General features: G+C 39.6%; 1 protein-coding gene across 1 annotated transcript; it reads right to left on the bottom strand.

Annotated features, from left to right (window-relative positions):
- Window positions 1-1098: 1098 nt before the first annotated feature.
- LOC146474213 (deoxyribonuclease-1-like) lies at window positions 1099-11906 on the bottom strand. Its single transcript, XM_085117501.1, has 9 exons — window positions 11698-11906; window positions 10632-10764; window positions 9514-9602; window positions 7375-7464; window positions 5758-5873; window positions 4922-5189; window positions 4325-4421; window positions 2993-3044; window positions 1099-2070 (listed from the first exon to the last, which is right to left on the bottom strand). The coding sequence occupies exons 1-9, from the start codon at window positions 11793-11795 to the stop codon at window positions 1580-1582; spliced, it is 1434 nt and encodes a 477-aa protein (XP_084973627.1). The 5' UTR covers window positions 11796-11906; the 3' UTR covers window positions 1099-1579.
- Between the last annotated feature and the right edge of the window lie 6825 nt (window positions 11907-18731).

Below are 18731 nucleotides of genomic sequence, written 5' to 3'. Positions count from 1 at the left end.
ATGAGTTTGAGAATGGTAGATCAAAAACCCGGCAACGCGATGGCCAATGATGGTTCAAAAAGAACGGTAGCTTCCGTGTCATCCTGTTGGAACAGAAAAAGCGGAGTAACTCCAAAGGTTGGCCTTTTGTTCCAGAAAAATTCTGTTTGATCCGTGTGTCCCATTCATATTTCAACCGATTGAACAGAAAAATTTGGTTAAATGGAAACCGTCCCTGGAATACCACCGAAAGATACTATACTTGAACGCGGGGAATACCTATTCTTAAAAAAGTGTCCATTATTTCCCGTAGTATTATGATGAAAGACCCTTTTCCAGAAGATCTTTTACACTCATGAACTGAGACATAAACGATATCATCATCATCATCATCATCATCATCATCACACTATTCACCGGCATCCGTGGATCTCGGGAGATCATGGATCTGCACTGGGGTTAGAGCATCGTCTGCTGTGGCTGTGCAGACCGATGCGGGACGGGCAGATTCTGCCACAGGTGGTGCAGGTGAAGGGGCTGTTGGATGAAGGTGGTGGGTGGTGATTCTTCCGACGGGTGCGTTTCTCCTCCGCAGTCTGCCGCTGCTTGTCTTCAGACCTGGCCAAGCCAGTGTGGTGCTCATGCCTCCATCTGCCTTTATCAGCCGCCAAGTCCTCCGATGTGTTGACATCGATATCCAGCGACTTGAGGTCCCTCTTGCAAGCAGATGGACAGGAGCTAAACCAGCTTTTATTTGAGTAAAACATTAGGAAATGTATTTCCCTGTGTCATAATTTGGATACATCTGTGTTCAGCTGTTAAACGCGTTTCCACAGACGTGTCAGGATATCGCCTTGCACATGCGCGCGAATGCAAATCATGTACATTTTGTTTTGAACACGTGACTTAAAGGGCACCAACCTCGTTCCCAATGCAAGCGAAAAGCCTTGGGAACGAGGTTGAAAGGACATTGCCCCATTTCAACGATCCCATAAGTGAACGGGCGCAAACCTCCAACTCTTTTCCAAAATAGACCAGATAGATAGATAAGATGTGACGTTGTGTATAAGCAGGCAAGCGTCAAACGGGGACAGCTAAGAGAAGAACCTCGGCACATAATTAATACATACAACTCGAAGGTTTTAATGAACTACTCAAACACGCTCACATCCGGGGCTAAAAGCACGGTCTAACATACTCCTTGTAAGACAAACGAAATATCGTCACCGGTTACTTGTTCAGTGTTTACATATATTGCAAAAACTGGTATCACTAGAGGCCCTTAAGTTACAACCCAGATAAAGCATGATAATTGCATCGTACGCTGACCCATGAAAGTTTTGCTAGCAATTTTGTGAGTGACAGTTCTGGATACATGATATATTTTTTTACTGCGAGTAGGAGTTAACGTTGCACAAAAATGGGTATATAGTTTATGGGTGAATACCATAAATGCACCAAAATATACAGTGAATTCTTCATGTAATACATCACATATTGTGGCTTGGTGTACTTTAGTGTGCTTTGTGTATATACCAAAACTAGTGACACGATTTACGATTTACATTATTTCTCAGGAAGACGTTGTCGAATCTTCCTTTCACAGGCTAAATGTGCTCAAAGATGCCGTTATACCGATTTGACAGGAGAGGCTTGATGTACTGCACACGAGCTGTACTCCATTGATCTCTGGGATCTTCATACCACTGCACTTATTGGACAGCATTTGGTACACTATATCTTCAGACTCCTCCCCTGAGCAATCCACTTCCTGGTAAAACTTTATCCTATCCGCCTCACGTCTGCTCACTGCCACCTGGGAAACGGACACTAAATTGGGATAGTGCTTGTGGATAACATCGATGACATCTCTAGCCGCATCAGCGTCACCGACCGATTTCTCAATGACGATTGTGTCAATTTTTCCTGATTTTGTGTAGGTGGTCGTGGATGTGAAGCCTTCTGAGAACAGTGGATTCCTAGCTGAGCGCAGAGAATATAAGACACGTTTGGAACTGACTTTGGTCATGTGGTCGTCGCGATTCCTGACTGTGATTGACGCTGAGAAATATTTTTCTTCATCTTTGAAAGCTTTAATAACAAAAGCAAGAAATTATTATGTTATCAACTCTCAAAATGTATCAAAGCAGCTGCCGTCCTTTGTTAGTCATCTGTCTGTTGGTCTATTTAGACAGTACAAACACTTGACGACTACAAACTTTTGTCTTTTGATGTCACCTCTAACAGTCCTTCTCGGGACTACACTTACCAAGATGATCATAAGTTGCCTACCGTAATTACGTTATGACAAAGTGAAAACAATCAGTTGTGCGATCAACTCGGTCCGTTTTACGAGAGCAGTCGGGTTTTTTTTGTAAAAAGAAAAGTTCTGAGCTGTGGATAAGAACATTGGGAATAAGGAATAGCAGTAAAGATTCTTGCACGCGAAGCCCACGCGCGGAAACTTCACGCTCGGCTCATCAGCTCACTAGCTCACTCGCCCTTATTCTGACCGTGGGAAATCTGGGTACGAGACTAATCTCGACCATTCACACCTCTCTTCTCGAGTTTGAAGAAAAAGAGCGATTTTTTAACTCTCTGTTTTAATAAGTGAGAGCAAGAGACTATGAGGTAGTCTCTCACATAGTCTCTTGGTGAGAGTTCATAGTTACGTATCTGCGAAAAGAAAGCCTAAAAAAAATTCAGGGTTGAACGGGATTCGAGCCCATGACCTCTACAATAACAGTGCAGTGCTCTACCAACTGAGCTATCACGCCATCTAGGAGCTTGTCATTTTGTGAATTCGTAAAATACCCGTAGAGGCGAAACCCAGCGGGAGGAAAGGAACTTAGAGATGGGATTGAACATTTTCAATGTTCAAAAGGTGGATTAGGTTTGTAAGCAGGTAGGAGACTTTGTGTTTTGTTGTTTTCGCACCTGCCCTAGTGTTGGGGAAATCTACAAATTAATTAGCTTTCTAGAGCTAAATGCTGGTAAATTTAAAGTTACTTACTGTAATCTTTCAGCTGTATCTCGATGGGCCAATGATCACTCACATCTTCAGCCTGCGGGGATATTGGGAAAGAAATTTGTTATCTATTGATTACTTCAGGTGAGAAAGAGCTAAAAAAAAAAAAGGATGAATATAACTTACAGGATATTTGAGTAAAACTTTGCATTTGCTCGGGGATGGATGAGGGACGTGACACACGCATAGAGAAATTTAACCCAAGGCAGGGCGTAGAGCGGTTTTTAATTGAGAATCGAAATTTAGCATTTGTTTTGGCTTAGCTTTACTACGCTACGTGATTGGTTAAAAAATAGTCGCGCCGCTTTCTAAACCAATGAAAAGCCTGACCAAAACCAATGGTGCCTCGCTCGCACGCGTTTTCCCGCGCTTGGCGCCGGCTACATGTATTTTTGCTTCGAATTCTGATTGGTTCCTTGCGTTGTTTACGTCTGTTGTGATTTTCCAAAGTAATTACTTTGGTTCTGGTTTCACGTCACTCAAATGAAAACCGCCCTTTTCTAGAAATTGGTTTCCGAGGGCACATTACGCCCCATTCAGAGATTTCAGAGGGGCATTATCCACGATAAGGTGTCCAAGGTATTCCAGCGTCTAATACAGAACATAAGAATTAACGATGAATATAGTCAGGAACGTTCTATAAGTGTTTTTATAATAGCAGATTAAACCCATCCCTTGCCGACAATTTCAGTATGTATAGGATAAAGATGATAGCGAGTGTTTGCATTATCTCCAATGTAGACAAAACATAAAAAAAATAATGATAATAAAAAGATTAAGGACAATGCAGATACGCGGTATCACCATTATCCTTTACATGGCAGATTAAATTTTGTAGTATTTTCAGTGTGTAATGTAGAACGATTTCAAATAAATATACAGGTATTCGCAAAAGGCATTTGAGTGTCAAAATGAGATGATTGGCGAGATTTGTGCGCTGCATTTTTAGAGCGGTTTCTTGTCCAATTGAGTGTCGTAAAACCAAAACCAAGGTAATTACTCTGGTCAATCACAACAGATGTAAACAACACAACGAGCCAATCAGAATTCGAAGCAAATACATGTGACTGAACTGGCGCCAACCGCGGGAAAACGTGTGCGGCCAAAAGACCACTGGTTTTGGTTTGAATTCCCATTGGTTGAGAAAATGGCGTGAGTTTGTTAACCAATCACAGAGCGTAGTAATGCAAAACCAAAGCGAATGCGAAATTACTTTCTTCGCTCAATTGAAGGGCCGCTCTATCTGTGGGGATTCCACAATGCTGCACTCTAGTAAGCCCCCCCCCCCCTCTAAGGAGTTATGTCCATGCAAAGTACCTCGTCTTGAGTGAGGCCATACGCCTTGTCATAATGAAACACCTTGGCACTGTCCGCGAAAATTCCCCTGATCATGTCATGACCAGCAACCACCATCCTAAGGACAAAAGAAACAATGATACACAATTATTCTTCCTTTCATTCTCAAACTCATTAATAATTCATAAAGTCAAAACAAAGCAAATCACTACCGTGAAGGAGGTTTGGAAATGTGATCTTAATTATCATAAAATTTTGTGAACTTTTGCTTCGAATTTCTCCAAGAATTATCAATAGTTTGAGAAGCTATATCAAACACTCGAAAGAGCGTTTCCTCCTATTTCCAAACACCTCAAAGTTGGTTAAAAAAAACTGGGCTGCGTCTCATTTTTCCAACCTACTTCTCGGTGTTTGGAAATCGGAGGAAACATTCTTCCTCGTGTTTGATATATTACAATTAACTTGCAAAGCATCCGAACTAGTAATCGGAAGGTCATAGATTCGACCATTGTTGGGAGAACTCGGATTTTCTTTTTCCGAATTTGCCCGTGTCACTTATTAAAAACAATACACCTTTCATTTTTCCTTATTGTGCTTCACCACTAATATCGTTCGTACCTGTCATACGGGCAATCAGACTTTGCAACGGTAGTATCCACGTCATCAGAGAAGAGCCAATAAAATCTCCTGTCCGTAGCGAGCCTTATCTTTGGCCATTTGGACTTGGTAACGTAACTACAACCACTGTTGAAGTCACCTAAGATGATGACGTTTTTCAATTTCCATCGTTGGACAATGTCGTCGTATACGTCAACCATTCGGTCGATCTCAAGAACAGCTTCGGAGGGCGATGTATGTATGGCAGCCATTGCGAACTCACTCGTATCTTAATCAAATAGAAAACGATTTAAGTGTGCTTAGTTAAAAATCACCTTAATCTATTGCTAATACCAACCAGTTTTAGCTGTAGGCCTTTGCAACACTTGGTTAGCTTTTCCGTAAACACGCAAGCAATTTGTTTCGGAGAAATGGTTTTATCACGAATAGAAAGAGCATACAGAAGTGAGCTAGCATACAAATTTTCAAGCCTATTTCTCAAAAGGGGGATTTCTATTTTCCGTTTGAATTTAGAAGGATTGTATGGGAAGAAGACGACTTGTTCAGTCCGGGCCATAACCATTTCTGGATATAAGCCTGGTGGTTTCTTGAGGTCTCTTCGCCATTATTATAAATTCTATCATTTCTTCTTTTGTTTTTTTTTTTTGTAATAAGGCAAATAAATAAATAAATAAATAAATAAATAAATAAATAAATAAATAAATAAATAAATAAATAAATGAATGAATGAATGAATGAATGAATGAATGAATGAATGACTGAATGAGTGATATCAGTTTCGCGCGTTCTGCTTGGTTGGTGACATTCTGTATATGATGTAAAAGAACCCATCTCACATGAGTGGTGCCCTCTGAAGCGCACGATGAAAGGTTCCCTTTGGAATTTGTCCTTTTTTGTGCGTTCATCACCGTCATCAAACACATAGCTGTCTTGAAGGCTAACGCTGTCGGTCCTAGTGGAGAGAAAAAAAAAAGCCGAACCCAAGAGCATAACTATCTCTTATAGACCCTTATCACTCGGCGGTCATGTTGAGTCTCGTGGGAATAAAAAGTTTCGTTTTTGCACGGCAAACCTCGACCAGACGCAAGTTCAGTGCGAGGCTTGCCGTGCAAAAACAAAGCTTTTTATTCTCCTGAGACTCAACATGGCCGCCGAGTGATAAGGGTCTATTATCCGCTTTAAACCGACGCCGTAAATATTGGTGTTTACAGGCCCGTAGCAAGGCTAAAACAACTGGAGGGGCCGAACAAAAAATGGTCAAACAAAACTACTCTTCCCCCCCCCCCCCCCCCCCTGGCCGGTCACTCAAAAAACAGACCGAATAGGCAGTTTAAAATGCAACGAGAACATCAATAAAGCAGTAGATTTAGTAAGCAAAACAATAACTTTGCACCTGCATCACACTTTTTGGTACATTTCTTCGCCGTTTCTTTTACGCAGACTACCACATGAAATTTCCTAATTTCACGTTTGAAGGAGGACATAAGCAAACCGGCGACAGATTTTTCTTTCACATTTTAAATTTGGAATTTGGCAGTAAGAATCCAACTGTAGGATAATTTTTTTCCCTGGCTCTTGAGAGGACATGCTTGTGTGGCTTTTGACAACGCGTGAACACTAAATTGTTATAAACTAAGGGCATTTATATTGCTATCAATGAGCGGATGTCAGTTTATTTCAACAGCTTTCACTGCTTGAAATTGGTTGATTTCGATCCATTTTGGCTTTTATTTCCGATTCGCAAGGTACCGTAGAAGCGCCTTTGTTGTTGTTGTATATAAAAACAAACTGTTAGCGAAGGAGACTGACAGGTACTGTAGTAAACAGATTATTGAAGGTTGCGAAAAGGCACTTTCAGCATCAGAGTTTAAGACTGATTGATCAGTGCATATTTTTTTTTGTTTTAATTTTATATTTTTAGCACATTGTTTTTTAACTTCCAAAAATTCTGGAGGGGCTCAAGCCCCCCCTGCCCCTCCCCTTGCTACGGGCCTGTGTTTAGAAGGGGCACATGCATGTGATGTAGTTCTAATATCCTTGTGTACGTGGAAGGAAAAAATTAACTACTATATGAGAAAAAGGGAAACTGAAAATATTTCTTGCAACAATGAAGACAAGATAAACGGGAAAAAAAGAGAAAAAATAAGAACAAATGAAACTGATCACGGTACTACTTAACTTGATCTATCAAGAAGTAGGTTTATTGCTAAAAACGACATTTAATCGAGACGACATATTTCATTTCCTTGCCGTTTTGCAGCTTATTGACATAAACGTTTTGATATTCGATCGAGGAACTCAACATAGTTGTTTATTTTCAAAGATGATATCTCTGATATCTCTTATAGCGTGGTCTTGTCCACATCTTCCTTTCCTCCCTTAACGGTTGTAAATATTTACAATAGTGGAGGAAATACCATGGAACAATTAAAAAAATAAAAGACTTGTATTACCTGTATAAGAAGGCATACTGCTCCTTGCTAACGGTCCTCCCAAGTCTTTCACTCAACGCCATGTCGTATACTCCAGGTGGAGAGGAGAGTCTGTAAGAGAGGTTTTCAATTGAGTGTCATAAAACCAAAACCAAAGTAATTACTCTGCCCAATCACGACAGACCCAAAAAGCGCAATGAACCTATCAGAATTCACCGTGTCACCGGTGCCAACACCAAGCGCGGGAAAATGCGCGCGAGCAAGGCACGATTAATCAAGATTTCTCATTGGTTAATATTGGTAATTGAACTGAGTGGAGTGCAATTTGGTCTGAAATCATACGCGTGATTTCAAAATCAAACGAGCGCGCAGCGCGAGTTTGATTTGAAATCACAAGTATGATTTCAGACCTAAATTGCACGACACAAAGTTCAATTACCACTTAAGGTGGCCGAACACAGTTTGCGCGCGCTTTACAGATTCTGTTAGTGATGCTATTAAGCGCGCGCTAGGGTTGTGGTAAGCAAATACTATCGACCACTCGATTTTATACCAAAAGGTAAGTTTTGCTCTTAAAATAACTTAGTTTCTTGTTTGTGAATCCTTCTTCATTTATCGCCGAACAAAGAAATTGAGTTCACAATGAGCTAAGCCTTTTTGTACGCCTTTCATCTTTCTGAGAAACCCTAATTAAAAGCCACGCATGCGCATTTGAACAAAAAATTGTGACTGGTTATTTTAATGGAAATAAACTGTTTTCTAAGGAACCGCTCGTTAGAATTTCGTGAAATTTGACAAAACAGTAGTTTTCTAAAAGCGTAACTTGCATACAAACCAAAAACAAAATCTAACAGAGGGTATCTTCAAAAAACATTAAAGTGCAAAACCAACATTTACAGGAGATCTGTCTGTTAAAATTACATGAAAGCAGCGTCACTATGTCAGTATTTTGTGGATTTTTCTGGATACAAAATATGGAAAAAATCTAACGAGTGCATTTTCTAAAAATTAAGAAAAACCATTATTTGTGGACGGTTAATAGCTTGCTGCGTTGCCATGGCGACGGCACCTTGTTCAACAAGAAGTATCAAAATTTATTCCTTCTTAGTTAATCTTGCACCATGCTAATTTCGGGTACTCAGAAGTACGTAGTTTTCAAATAATGTTAACTAACAACTGTGTAATGGAAAAACTGTGTTCGGCCACCTTAATGACATCCATTTTGAAATCACAGAGTATCATTGTCAATATTAATATTCTATTTGTGTTACTTCATTTCCATTTTGATGGGCTAAAGAAAAGATGCGATTTAGAGCAAAAAATGATGCAATTTGGGAATAAATTGCACCATTTTGGACCAATCAGATTCCAAAGATCACCAGTGATTTCAAAATGGATGTAATTAATTAATAAAGTGGTGCGAGTCTTGCAAACCAATCACAGAGCATGGTAAAGCAAAACCAAAGCAAACGCGGCATCGCGACCCCGAAATGCTCCCCACTTTTTTTCAAGCTGACCCCGGAATGATCCCCAACTAATTTTAGGAACGAAATGCAAACGAGATCGTGGATTGAAAAAACATGAGTGAAAGTGAACCGCCCTATCAGCACGTGATTGGTTATATTGCTGACGTCTATTTTAATCTGATTCTCAATGATTCTATGGACACTCAGTGGATACGAGATAATAGACGGCTAACTGATGACATAATTGCTCCATTCGCATGGACCTAGATCCCCGGTATATGATCCACAAAAGGAGCTGAAGAAGGATCTCGGCATGGATTGTGAGGAGAAGAGTTCCTCGTTACAAGTTAGAGTACAAAATACACCCAGGTTATAAAATAAATAAAAAAAAATCAACTTTGTTTAACGAGGGTGCCACTTAGCATTTTGACGACTGTGACAAACCTGTGGCCCTAGGATTCCAGATCGAATTGGAATTTGGAAATGTTGTTTTTTGTGGAGGGAGGAAAACCGGAGAACCAGGAGAAAAACCCTCGGAGAAGGGACGAGAACCAACAACAAACTCAACCCACATATGACGCCGAGTCAGGAAATCGAACCCGGGCCACATTGGTGGGAGGCAAGTGCTCTCACCACTGTTCCATCCCTGCTCCCCCTAAAGACAGTCAAGACAATCATCGCTCTTATCTGTTACCTGTTTACTCTCTTCAGTAATTCGTTGATTGGACCGTCGTTGGTGGAGCGGATTTCTTGAATAAGTATAATATCATACCTCAAAATGACCTAGGGAACAAAAGAAGACTTTGTAAAAGATTTATGTAGATTCTTTAAAGGTAAATATGGCAGCCCAACCCTAAAACTGATAACAATAAATGTTGCGCCACTAGCACTAACGGACACAATTAAATGATGGATCTGAGAATTAACTCTAAAGTATATGTTGAAGTGCTAAAGTGATACCATGAATTTCCTACTGAGCGTTAGCCCAGGAAGACATTAGGAAACCATACGAGGTAAAGTGAAAAAAAAGTCTTCGACCTCGCCCGCGGGAATTGAGCCCACAACCTCCGGTTTTGATCAACAAATTGATAAAAAACGGCAAGTCGTGGGTTCCTTTCCCGCCGGCGAGGTGGAAGATTTTTCTCTTTGTCTCGTATGATCTCCCATATCCTTACTAGGACTAACGGTCAGTGGGAAATTCATATGTTCACTTTAGCACTTAAACATACACTGCAGGTTTATTTCTCTGATCCATCATTTGGAACTGATAAGCTGCGCACAGCGAAAAGTTCACGAGATTAAAAAATATGGTAGTTGCCCCTTTGTAATCCTTTTCGATTTTCTTTGTTCCTTTATTCATATCTTATCTTCAGCTCCTTTTAACCAATGAATAGGTCCCAAGTGAGCTATTGGGCTCGTTCCGTTCGGAGATCGATTTTTCTCTTCCCCCTGTACCCCACTTAGGAACCTGTTCACATCCTAGCTCCGTGTTGAATTTTACCTTAAAGTCACGACTCGAAACTCGACTGTGGTGCCTTAACCCTTTAACCCCAAATATCAAAGAACAAATTCTCCTATCTTGTCCCCATACTTTTCTTATATAAGTGTTGAGAAGAGGTTATAAAAATATCAAGAAAATTGACCTTGGGTGATCATAACCTTAATTCGCACGACCTCAGGGTTGAATGAGCATTGATATTATAAGGAGAAATTTGATACTGATACTGTTAGGGCTTTAAAAGGGGTTAACGGTAGAAAGGACATTGCAAAACTCAATGTATTTCCCTTACATTGCAGACGAATTAGCTATACCTTGACGAGAACGTCTTTAACCATCTGATTTTTCATTTTCCTTGATCCAAAAATTTGTACATTGAAAGAAGCTATCTTCATTGCAGCTCCTTCAAGCATGTCGCTTGTTGGTGCTCCTTGTGGAAGTGTTTTACTGATATGAAAAATGAAATAAAATAAAATAAAATAAAATAATATGCCACCGTGAATTTAATCTATGGAGTCGGTGCAGTAGTACCCTGCTAGCAGAGCGTTTCTTTAGCGTTTCTAACAATTTTTTGAACAGGCGTTATTTTCTTGCGTTTTTCAGGCGAGCGGAGGCAACCACGAATCACCCGCGACTGGAAGGGCGCAAAAAATTATAATAATTATTTTTTGCGCCACTCCCGTCTCGCATCACTCGTGCTTGCCTTTGCTCGCCTGGCTTCACTCTTGTTATCGAAATCATTTAACAGTTTTCAGTTTACATATTTATTTCACTGGTTTAGTGTCCCCAATTAGCGCTACAGCGCTAAATACTTTGACACTTAATAAAGTCATTTATTTATTTATTTATTTTTTGAGATATGACAATCGGCTTTTTCAACTCTCTGCTTTCAAAATTGCTCACTCATGCGAAGAAGTGCGCTAGATCCTTACACTGTCTATATTTAGTTTGCAAAAAGTTTTCTTCCTAGCTTAATCGACCTTCTTCGCTTCGTTGCAGGTTTTGTTGCCCCATTACAGATGTGCCGGTACTGTAGGGAGTGGTCTCTTTTAGAATTGGTCATATTCACGTTGGCATGCATTCTTTACTTCCAAAACTATGACAAAGGATCGATATCTCTTGGTTTGTAATGAGCAATTAGCACATAGAGTGAATTAGGGGTATTCAATTCTATGGTCACAGTGGACCCCGGCAAAAATTTAAAAAAAATGCCACAGAGCCCTCCAACTGAAGTATAACCTTGCTCTTGTCAATAATTTTGTTGTGGGAACTCAACGAAAGATGTTGGGCTTAGGAGAAATCAAGGCCTCGAGTGAAGAATAGGTTACGACTTTCTTAAAACAGTTCATTTGAAACAGTCATCGCGGTCAAATGACCTACCTTAAAATTGTAGGCAAAAAGCCATAAGCCAGGAGACATGATAGCACCCAAGTAACTCCCCACATCTTGGAAGCAATTGCCTGTGGTAAATACGGCATAAAACAGATCAGTTTGATGTTCGTAGGCTGTTAGCTTAAATAAATTTGATCGAGGTCACTTAGCGCCTCTTTGAATTAATTGTACTTTTTTTTCGCTTATCAATATTTCACTCTATGTTCAAATTGTGTTGGTATTTTCAATGTGATATCTTGATATTGTGAAAATGATACTTACTTAGCCTTAGCTTTGCAGCTTTGGTGAATAACTTTGATTGTCACTCTCAAGCACACGTTAAACCGCCAAAATCAAACTTGCATGTATACATGTATACACTGAACAAACTCACTTAACGAGCTGCGACACGCATGACCGGCTTACCGCACACTGATTTAAAACTGTAACTGGCTTGTTCAATAGCTTATTGGTGACTGAATCGTGACAATACAAAAGCGCCTTTTGTGCTTCTCTGAAAGGTGTTTACCCGTATCTTGCCCGTATCTATCAGGCTCCCAATGGGTTCAGGTCTCCAGGGCTCAGCTCCGGGCCGAAAAATGCAGGAATATCGGAGCTCTAGAGTTTCTATAGCTATACCACCCGAGGGCTCCATTTAGCCACAACTAATATAGGCTTTTGGCCTACTCCAGGAATTAAGCTAGCGTGGAGAAAATTTCAATGCGTGCGGATAATGAAGGCGAGGAAAATATTGCGCGGGAAAAAAACCGCCCTTAATTGTTCACCCGCATCCACCGCAATTCAATAAGATTAGCTGTTTAATTAGTACTCGCCTATGGAAATTTTGTCAGTCTTTCTAAGATATCGAGTTTGTCTTGAAATGTATTCAGTTTTAAGAAAGATAAAATAGAAAAGATGAAGTTGGCAGATATGACAGCAGTGTCCGTTCATACATATACTCATTTCAAACTCTTAAAATGTAGGAATTTGTGAGTCCAAAAGAACTTGTTTTTTGACTTAGTGAGCAGATGTTCTTGCAGTGAAATAATTAAAGAGGCTGTCGCATTTGTTTGACTCGAGAGAGACTTCCAACGAGGGTGAGGCTTGCATAATTATGAAAAGTTGTATAGGGAATTTCAATTAACCCAAAACAATTTTTCTATTAAAGCATTCTATTGGTCTCTAATGTCCCACCAAATGACTCTTTATTTTAGACAATTTCAGTAGTTCCATAGTTACATTTATAGACGATAAGTGCACCTTGACTTTCTAAAATACACTGAAGCGCGCTACGATTGACAAAAGTTTAACAATGCATTTTATTTCTATATTTTTAATGCAATACCATCTTATGTTCTTTGGTCAGTTATGCGAATATATTGTTGTTGTTTTAATTAAGCAAGTTAATTCTCCATTTTCACAAATCGCAAAAATGCTTTCACTGCCTTCCTTGCTTCTCTCATTTAAATTTTAATGTCTTCTTGAAGATTTCATAATCAATGGGCCCGTTTGCAGCTAACGGTCACATGGTACAGATTCCGCCATGTGGAGAGCAAGTTGTACCCTGGGATATTCAAAACAAAGCGACGTCGTCCAATCAAACTTGAATTTCCTTTGTTTTGGATGTCCCAGTGCGTAGCTTTTCATTTTGTACCTGCAAAGGGCCCAGTAGTTTGGTTTCAGTGTGGCAACAAAACAGCATTCAAGTCAAACAATTCAGTTTGTGAAACCCCGACAGAGATTGTTTTTAAGAAATGTTTGGTTTATCAACAGAGTTGATAACTAAAGGTAAATTGGCCACTGTAAAGAGATTTGAGTGCTGACATTTCGAGCGTTAGCCCTTCGCTCGATCTGACGAGCTAGGGTCGGGCTTATGCGGTTCAATTTTATCCTTGTTTCAATTTTTTTTCCTTCGCTTTTGCATACGGTAATGTATGATAATGAGTATAAAACAAAGAAAAAGAAAAATTGAACGAAGGATAAAATTGAACCAAAAAACTTATACACGCTTACATAGACTGATTCAATTCCACTGAATTCATCAGTTTTTTGAATCTCGTTCCTGACAGACTATCGCGTCCTTGGACCAAAAAAATATTTTAATGTGCGTAGTTTCGAAACGCCCTGATCCAGGATTAAAGAATATTTATGAGGGGCTGTTTACATGGAGGGAGAAAGATCCTAGCACTAGGAAGATCCTAGAAGGCGAAACAACTTTTCATTTGGTTTACATGCAGAAATTTCGGTCGGAGTGGTTACCAAGTGGAGAAGGAAAAGAAGAAAACTTGTCGGCCTTTAGAAGCTGAACGCTCGGCTGCCGCCATTTTGTTCTTTTTTTGTTCCTAGTACTAGTTATCTTCCGAGCGAAGGTAGTTTACATGGAGCTAGGATCTTCCTATCTCTCAGCTAGGAAGATCCTATCTCTAGGAAGATCCTAGAACTAGGGCCAAGTACAACTTTTTGCATGTAAACTGAATACAGAAAACATATGGGGCTCGGATGATCGGCCTTCTAGGATCTTTCAGGGCGCTAGGATCTTCCTCCCTCCATGCATGTAAACAGCCCCTCAGAGTGCTTGGTTTCCCTACTGCTTTCTGTTAGGTACCTAGTTCTTGGCCACTCGAAACGTATTTATTTGATCAAGCAAGTGGTGATTTTTAAACAAAGCAAATTTTTTTGGGGGGAAAACTGGCTGGCGGTTGTGTTTGCTCAAAACAACTACCCGATCTTTGTTATCGAGGGAATATTTTTTAATCAATATGATATAAGTTCAGAGGCTATTAAACGGGCGTCAAAAGCTAAAATGACAAAATGACTGTACACTCTTGTCCGCTAAGACAAGCAAAAGAAAGTAACTGGTCGATTGTTAAAGATTAAGGAACTAGGGAACTTAAAGCAGCGATGACGGCAACGGCAACGTCAACGAAAACTTCACTTGAAAATATAACTATTTTTTTATTTGTGCACCTTCGCGATTATTTCAACTCCGGTTCGACTTGTTTAAAAACGTCAAACTGTCCAAAAACTAAATTGGTAGGAGTGGCGTCCAAGTTAAGAAAGAGAATGAAAATTCACCCGTCGTGTGCTCACGTTCTCCACAAAACCTCGAATTTGGTCATTTCACGTTGTTGTTTTGTAGAGGGTGGAAAAGAAATGTACCATAATTTAAAACGCACGTGCAGAGCGATTGTTTTTCCTCGTTAAACCTATTATTTTACGCCGTTGTCATTACCGTCGCTGTCGTCGTTTGCCACTACAATTTTTACGTACCTTTTTAAAATTGTCCGAGTTCAGCTATTCGTGATCAACTGAACGAATAAAAACTAACTTCACTGTTTAATTAGTACTCGCCTATGGAAATTTTGACTTTTTGTGTATTTCTAAGATACCGAGTTTGCCTTGAAAAATCTTATCGAAATACATATCGAGGCAAACTTTAACAAGAAAGATGCAGCTGACAGATAGGCCTGTATTTACCTGTACAATTAAAGTCTCCCATTTTATATCGACCCTAAATTAAAGGGGAAGTATCACGAAAATATGCTGCATTTCAAAACCCAAAAATGTTTGTCTGACAACAGAAACAAAAAATAATTGTCTAGTTTTGTTATAAATTATCACCCCATTGCAATAAAACTGTCGATTAGTGCCTCTGGCCAGAGACAGAGTAGGTCGGAATGGATTAAAACTTGAAAAATATTAGGCTAATGTTTTTCAAGTTTTCGCACTTTTGTTTCCAAAATGCGCTAGACCAGAGTACGAGTTGTTCCTTTCAAGAATTGACTTGATTTCTCTCCTCTCGTTGTTCTAGAATTATTTTGTAGCTATGTGAAGGTCTTATTTCACCATTTTTAACAAAAGAGGTCAAAAACCCCATGATACAACCCCTTTAAATTCAGTCTCAGTCCCCTAAAATGTAGGAATTTGTGAGTCCAAAATAATTTAAATTTCGACTTTGGCTTTATAATATATAACCTGAGAAGGTGAAGTGTTGCTAGCAGATGTTCTTGCAGTGAAATAATTAATGAGGCTGTCGCATTTGTTTGACTCGAGAAAGACTTTCAACGAGCGTGATTGTACTTGTAGAGAATACAATACAAGCTATATAAATACATTTCAGAAGCGTTAAATAGGATATAATTACAATGTATTCATCGTTATTATTGCTTGTTTCAAGACTAAATATGTGTATATCTCTTCATGCAATTTTTTCCGTCATCATCAAACACTATTTTTAATAAATATCAGTACAGCAGTAACTTTAAAATCGACTATTTAAAATATGCCCTTAAAATTAAATATATCAGGTAATCGCATGAGGCCGAGCAGAATTAAGGATTTATTTTCACTCGTATTTTCAAATGAAAATGAATCCCTATTTTACGAGGACTCCTTGCGATTACGTGTTTTTAACATAGAGGGCAAAATTTTCTTAAAACCGTCGAAACACTTTGTAAAACAGTCAGCCCCGGAGTGAAAACATTCCGTTAGTAAAACAAACAATCAATTTACATGTTTAGTGTACAAAACGAGAATAGTTCATTGTTATATACAAGTAGTTAAAGGAAATGAGAGAAGCAGCTCTTATTATACCAGCAAACACGTTTTAAAAAACCTAATGGGCTAAATGCCTGCGACGAAACCTTTGAGATACAGTCGAACCTGTATATAACGGCCACCCTCGGGACTTGAGTAACTGGCCGCTTAATACAGGTGGCCGCTTAATAAAGGATCACTAAAAACACTCACTGGGTGTGGTCTAATGTCAATTTTAATGGCGTATCATACAAAAACACTTCATGCAAGGTAACAATAGGACAATCAACACTCTTTCAAGTGATCAATACTTTAAACAAAGTTCAGTGCCAACTTGTAACTGAACAGTATAATATACGTAACATTGTGTAAAAGTACTATACAATAAATTGTACTCTACTCTCCCACGATATACAGTGCTCTATTTCTATGACTTACAGTTCACAACAAAATATCTCATTCCGTCATTTCATAGTTGTTACGCACAATGTTCAATGTCACATGGCTGAAGAACAAGCTAATTAAAGAGGAATTTCTTGCTAAAGAGTGCAGCATATTCAAAACAAACTTTTTTTAGCGTTCGTGATATGGTACTGTACTTCAGCACATTGCGGACATCTGAAAAGCATTAACTATATTAAACGGCCGAGTATCAGCTTACGGTAGCTTTGTACATGTTATTTCTTTAAAGTGATGCTGGATCGCATTTTAAACACAATAAAATACCGCATAAAATAACATATGGCTTATTTTCCAATCAAGGATGGCCGCTTAATACAGGTAAAAATAACAAAGAAAGACAAACATAGGACTGCTACAGGGTGGCCGCGACCGCTTAATAGAGGTGGCCGCCTAATACAGGTAACAAATACAGCGTTTGTATGAGCAAACAATCGGGACTTTAAAAACTGGCCGCTTAATAGAGGGTGGTCGCTTAATACAGGGCCGTTATATACAGGTTCAACTGTATTATTTGTGTTTGTATCTCCTGATAGAGCGGAGTGTCGAAAGTAATTTCGCGTTTGCTTTGGTTTTCATTACTGCGTTCTGTGATTGGTTAGAAAAACTCGCGCCACTTTCTAAACCAATGGGAATCCAAACCAAAACCAATCGTGTTTTCGCCGCACGCGTTTTCCCGCGCTTGGCACCAGTTACATGTATTTGCTTCGAATTCTGATTGGCTCGTTGTGTTGTTTACATCTGTTGTGATTGGCCAGAGTAATTACTTTGGTTTTGGTTTTACGACACTTCATTGGAACCGACTCTCTTGACAATTAAATCACATTGCACAATAGCTATCATAGATATCACGTGTTATGTAATTTTTGCATTTTCTACAAGAAGGCTCGTACTGGCCAGCCGAAAAATTGTACACCCTACAATCAATTTATCTCTACGTTGGGTCGGCTTTGCTTCTTTTTCTGTATTATATTTTAGTAGATCTTTACTGATCCAACGTATACCAGCAGATTTTCTTCTACGGTTGCCTGCTACCCTCTTGAAGCTTCTTGATTCACAAAGCTGAAAAGCAACTTCGTTCCCAGGGTCTCTCCTTTTCACGTCGTTGGCAATCTCGTCCCTCGAGTCTTCGTTCCTTACTGCGCAGGCTTGACGAAACGTTTCCTGACCACTGGTCAAGGGGAACGAAGGCTCTGAGTGCGAGGTTGCGAGATTAGCTGAAAAAGCATCCATGAAAGCGAGGCAAAAGCCAGGGATGCGGCTCGCGATTAAGAAAAGTCATGTCTAGACTCTGTGCTTACAAGTCGAGCTTAGAGAGCGCTAAGCGCGATTATCAGAGCTCAAGCGAGCGAGCAAGAGGTCCATTCAATGAGGAAGCGAGCGAACGACTTTGAGAAAGTCTAAGTCATGCCGTGAATTCCAATTAGCCAAAAATGTTCCAGCAAATGATTCTCTCAGTAGACTTTTGTTTTCGAGAATTTGTGATTTCATCGAAAACAGAATAATAGTTCTGCGTTTTGCGCCTGCACAACCCTTTTCAGATCATTTGCATGTTTCTGGTGACTGCAAACACCATTTCAACTGATGGAAGGCCACGACGAGAAAATAAACGGAAACGCTATCGCGGACAGAAAACTTTCGTTGTGCATTTTCGAGACCCAAGTTCCTTTGTCAGTTTTTTCTGGAATAGTGTGGGGACATTTCATTGCGCAAAATTCCCTTCAATAATCACTCACTCCACCCACAACTGATGTCTACACTGCAGGGCCGGGTTTTTCGAAAGCCGACTAACGCTAATCCACGATTAAAAGTTAACCGAGGTTTTCGTCTCGCTTATTAAAAATGATTTTAAAAGTTCATTTTAAGCTAATGGGAAAGAAAAGTCTAAGGTAAAACTTTGGGACAAAAATCTTTTGTACGAATCCTTATGGATTAGTAATTATTAAAAACTGGATCATTGTATAATGCAATTCCAGGGATTTGATTGGCTTAGCGGCCATGGTATATGAGCTATTATACCATGCCCGAGGATAGGGATCATTAAAATG

Source organism: Pavona decussata, unplaced genomic scaffold (assembly GCF_977016875.1).
Source record: "Pavona decussata unplaced genomic scaffold, jaPavDecu1.1 SCAFFOLD_91, whole genome shotgun sequence".
In the NCBI taxonomy this organism is placed as follows: Eukaryota; Metazoa; Cnidaria; class Anthozoa; order Scleractinia; family Agariciidae; genus Pavona; species Pavona decussata.
The sequence above is the reverse complement of the archived record's forward strand: the minus strand, read 5'-3'. Positions and strand labels throughout refer to the sequence as shown.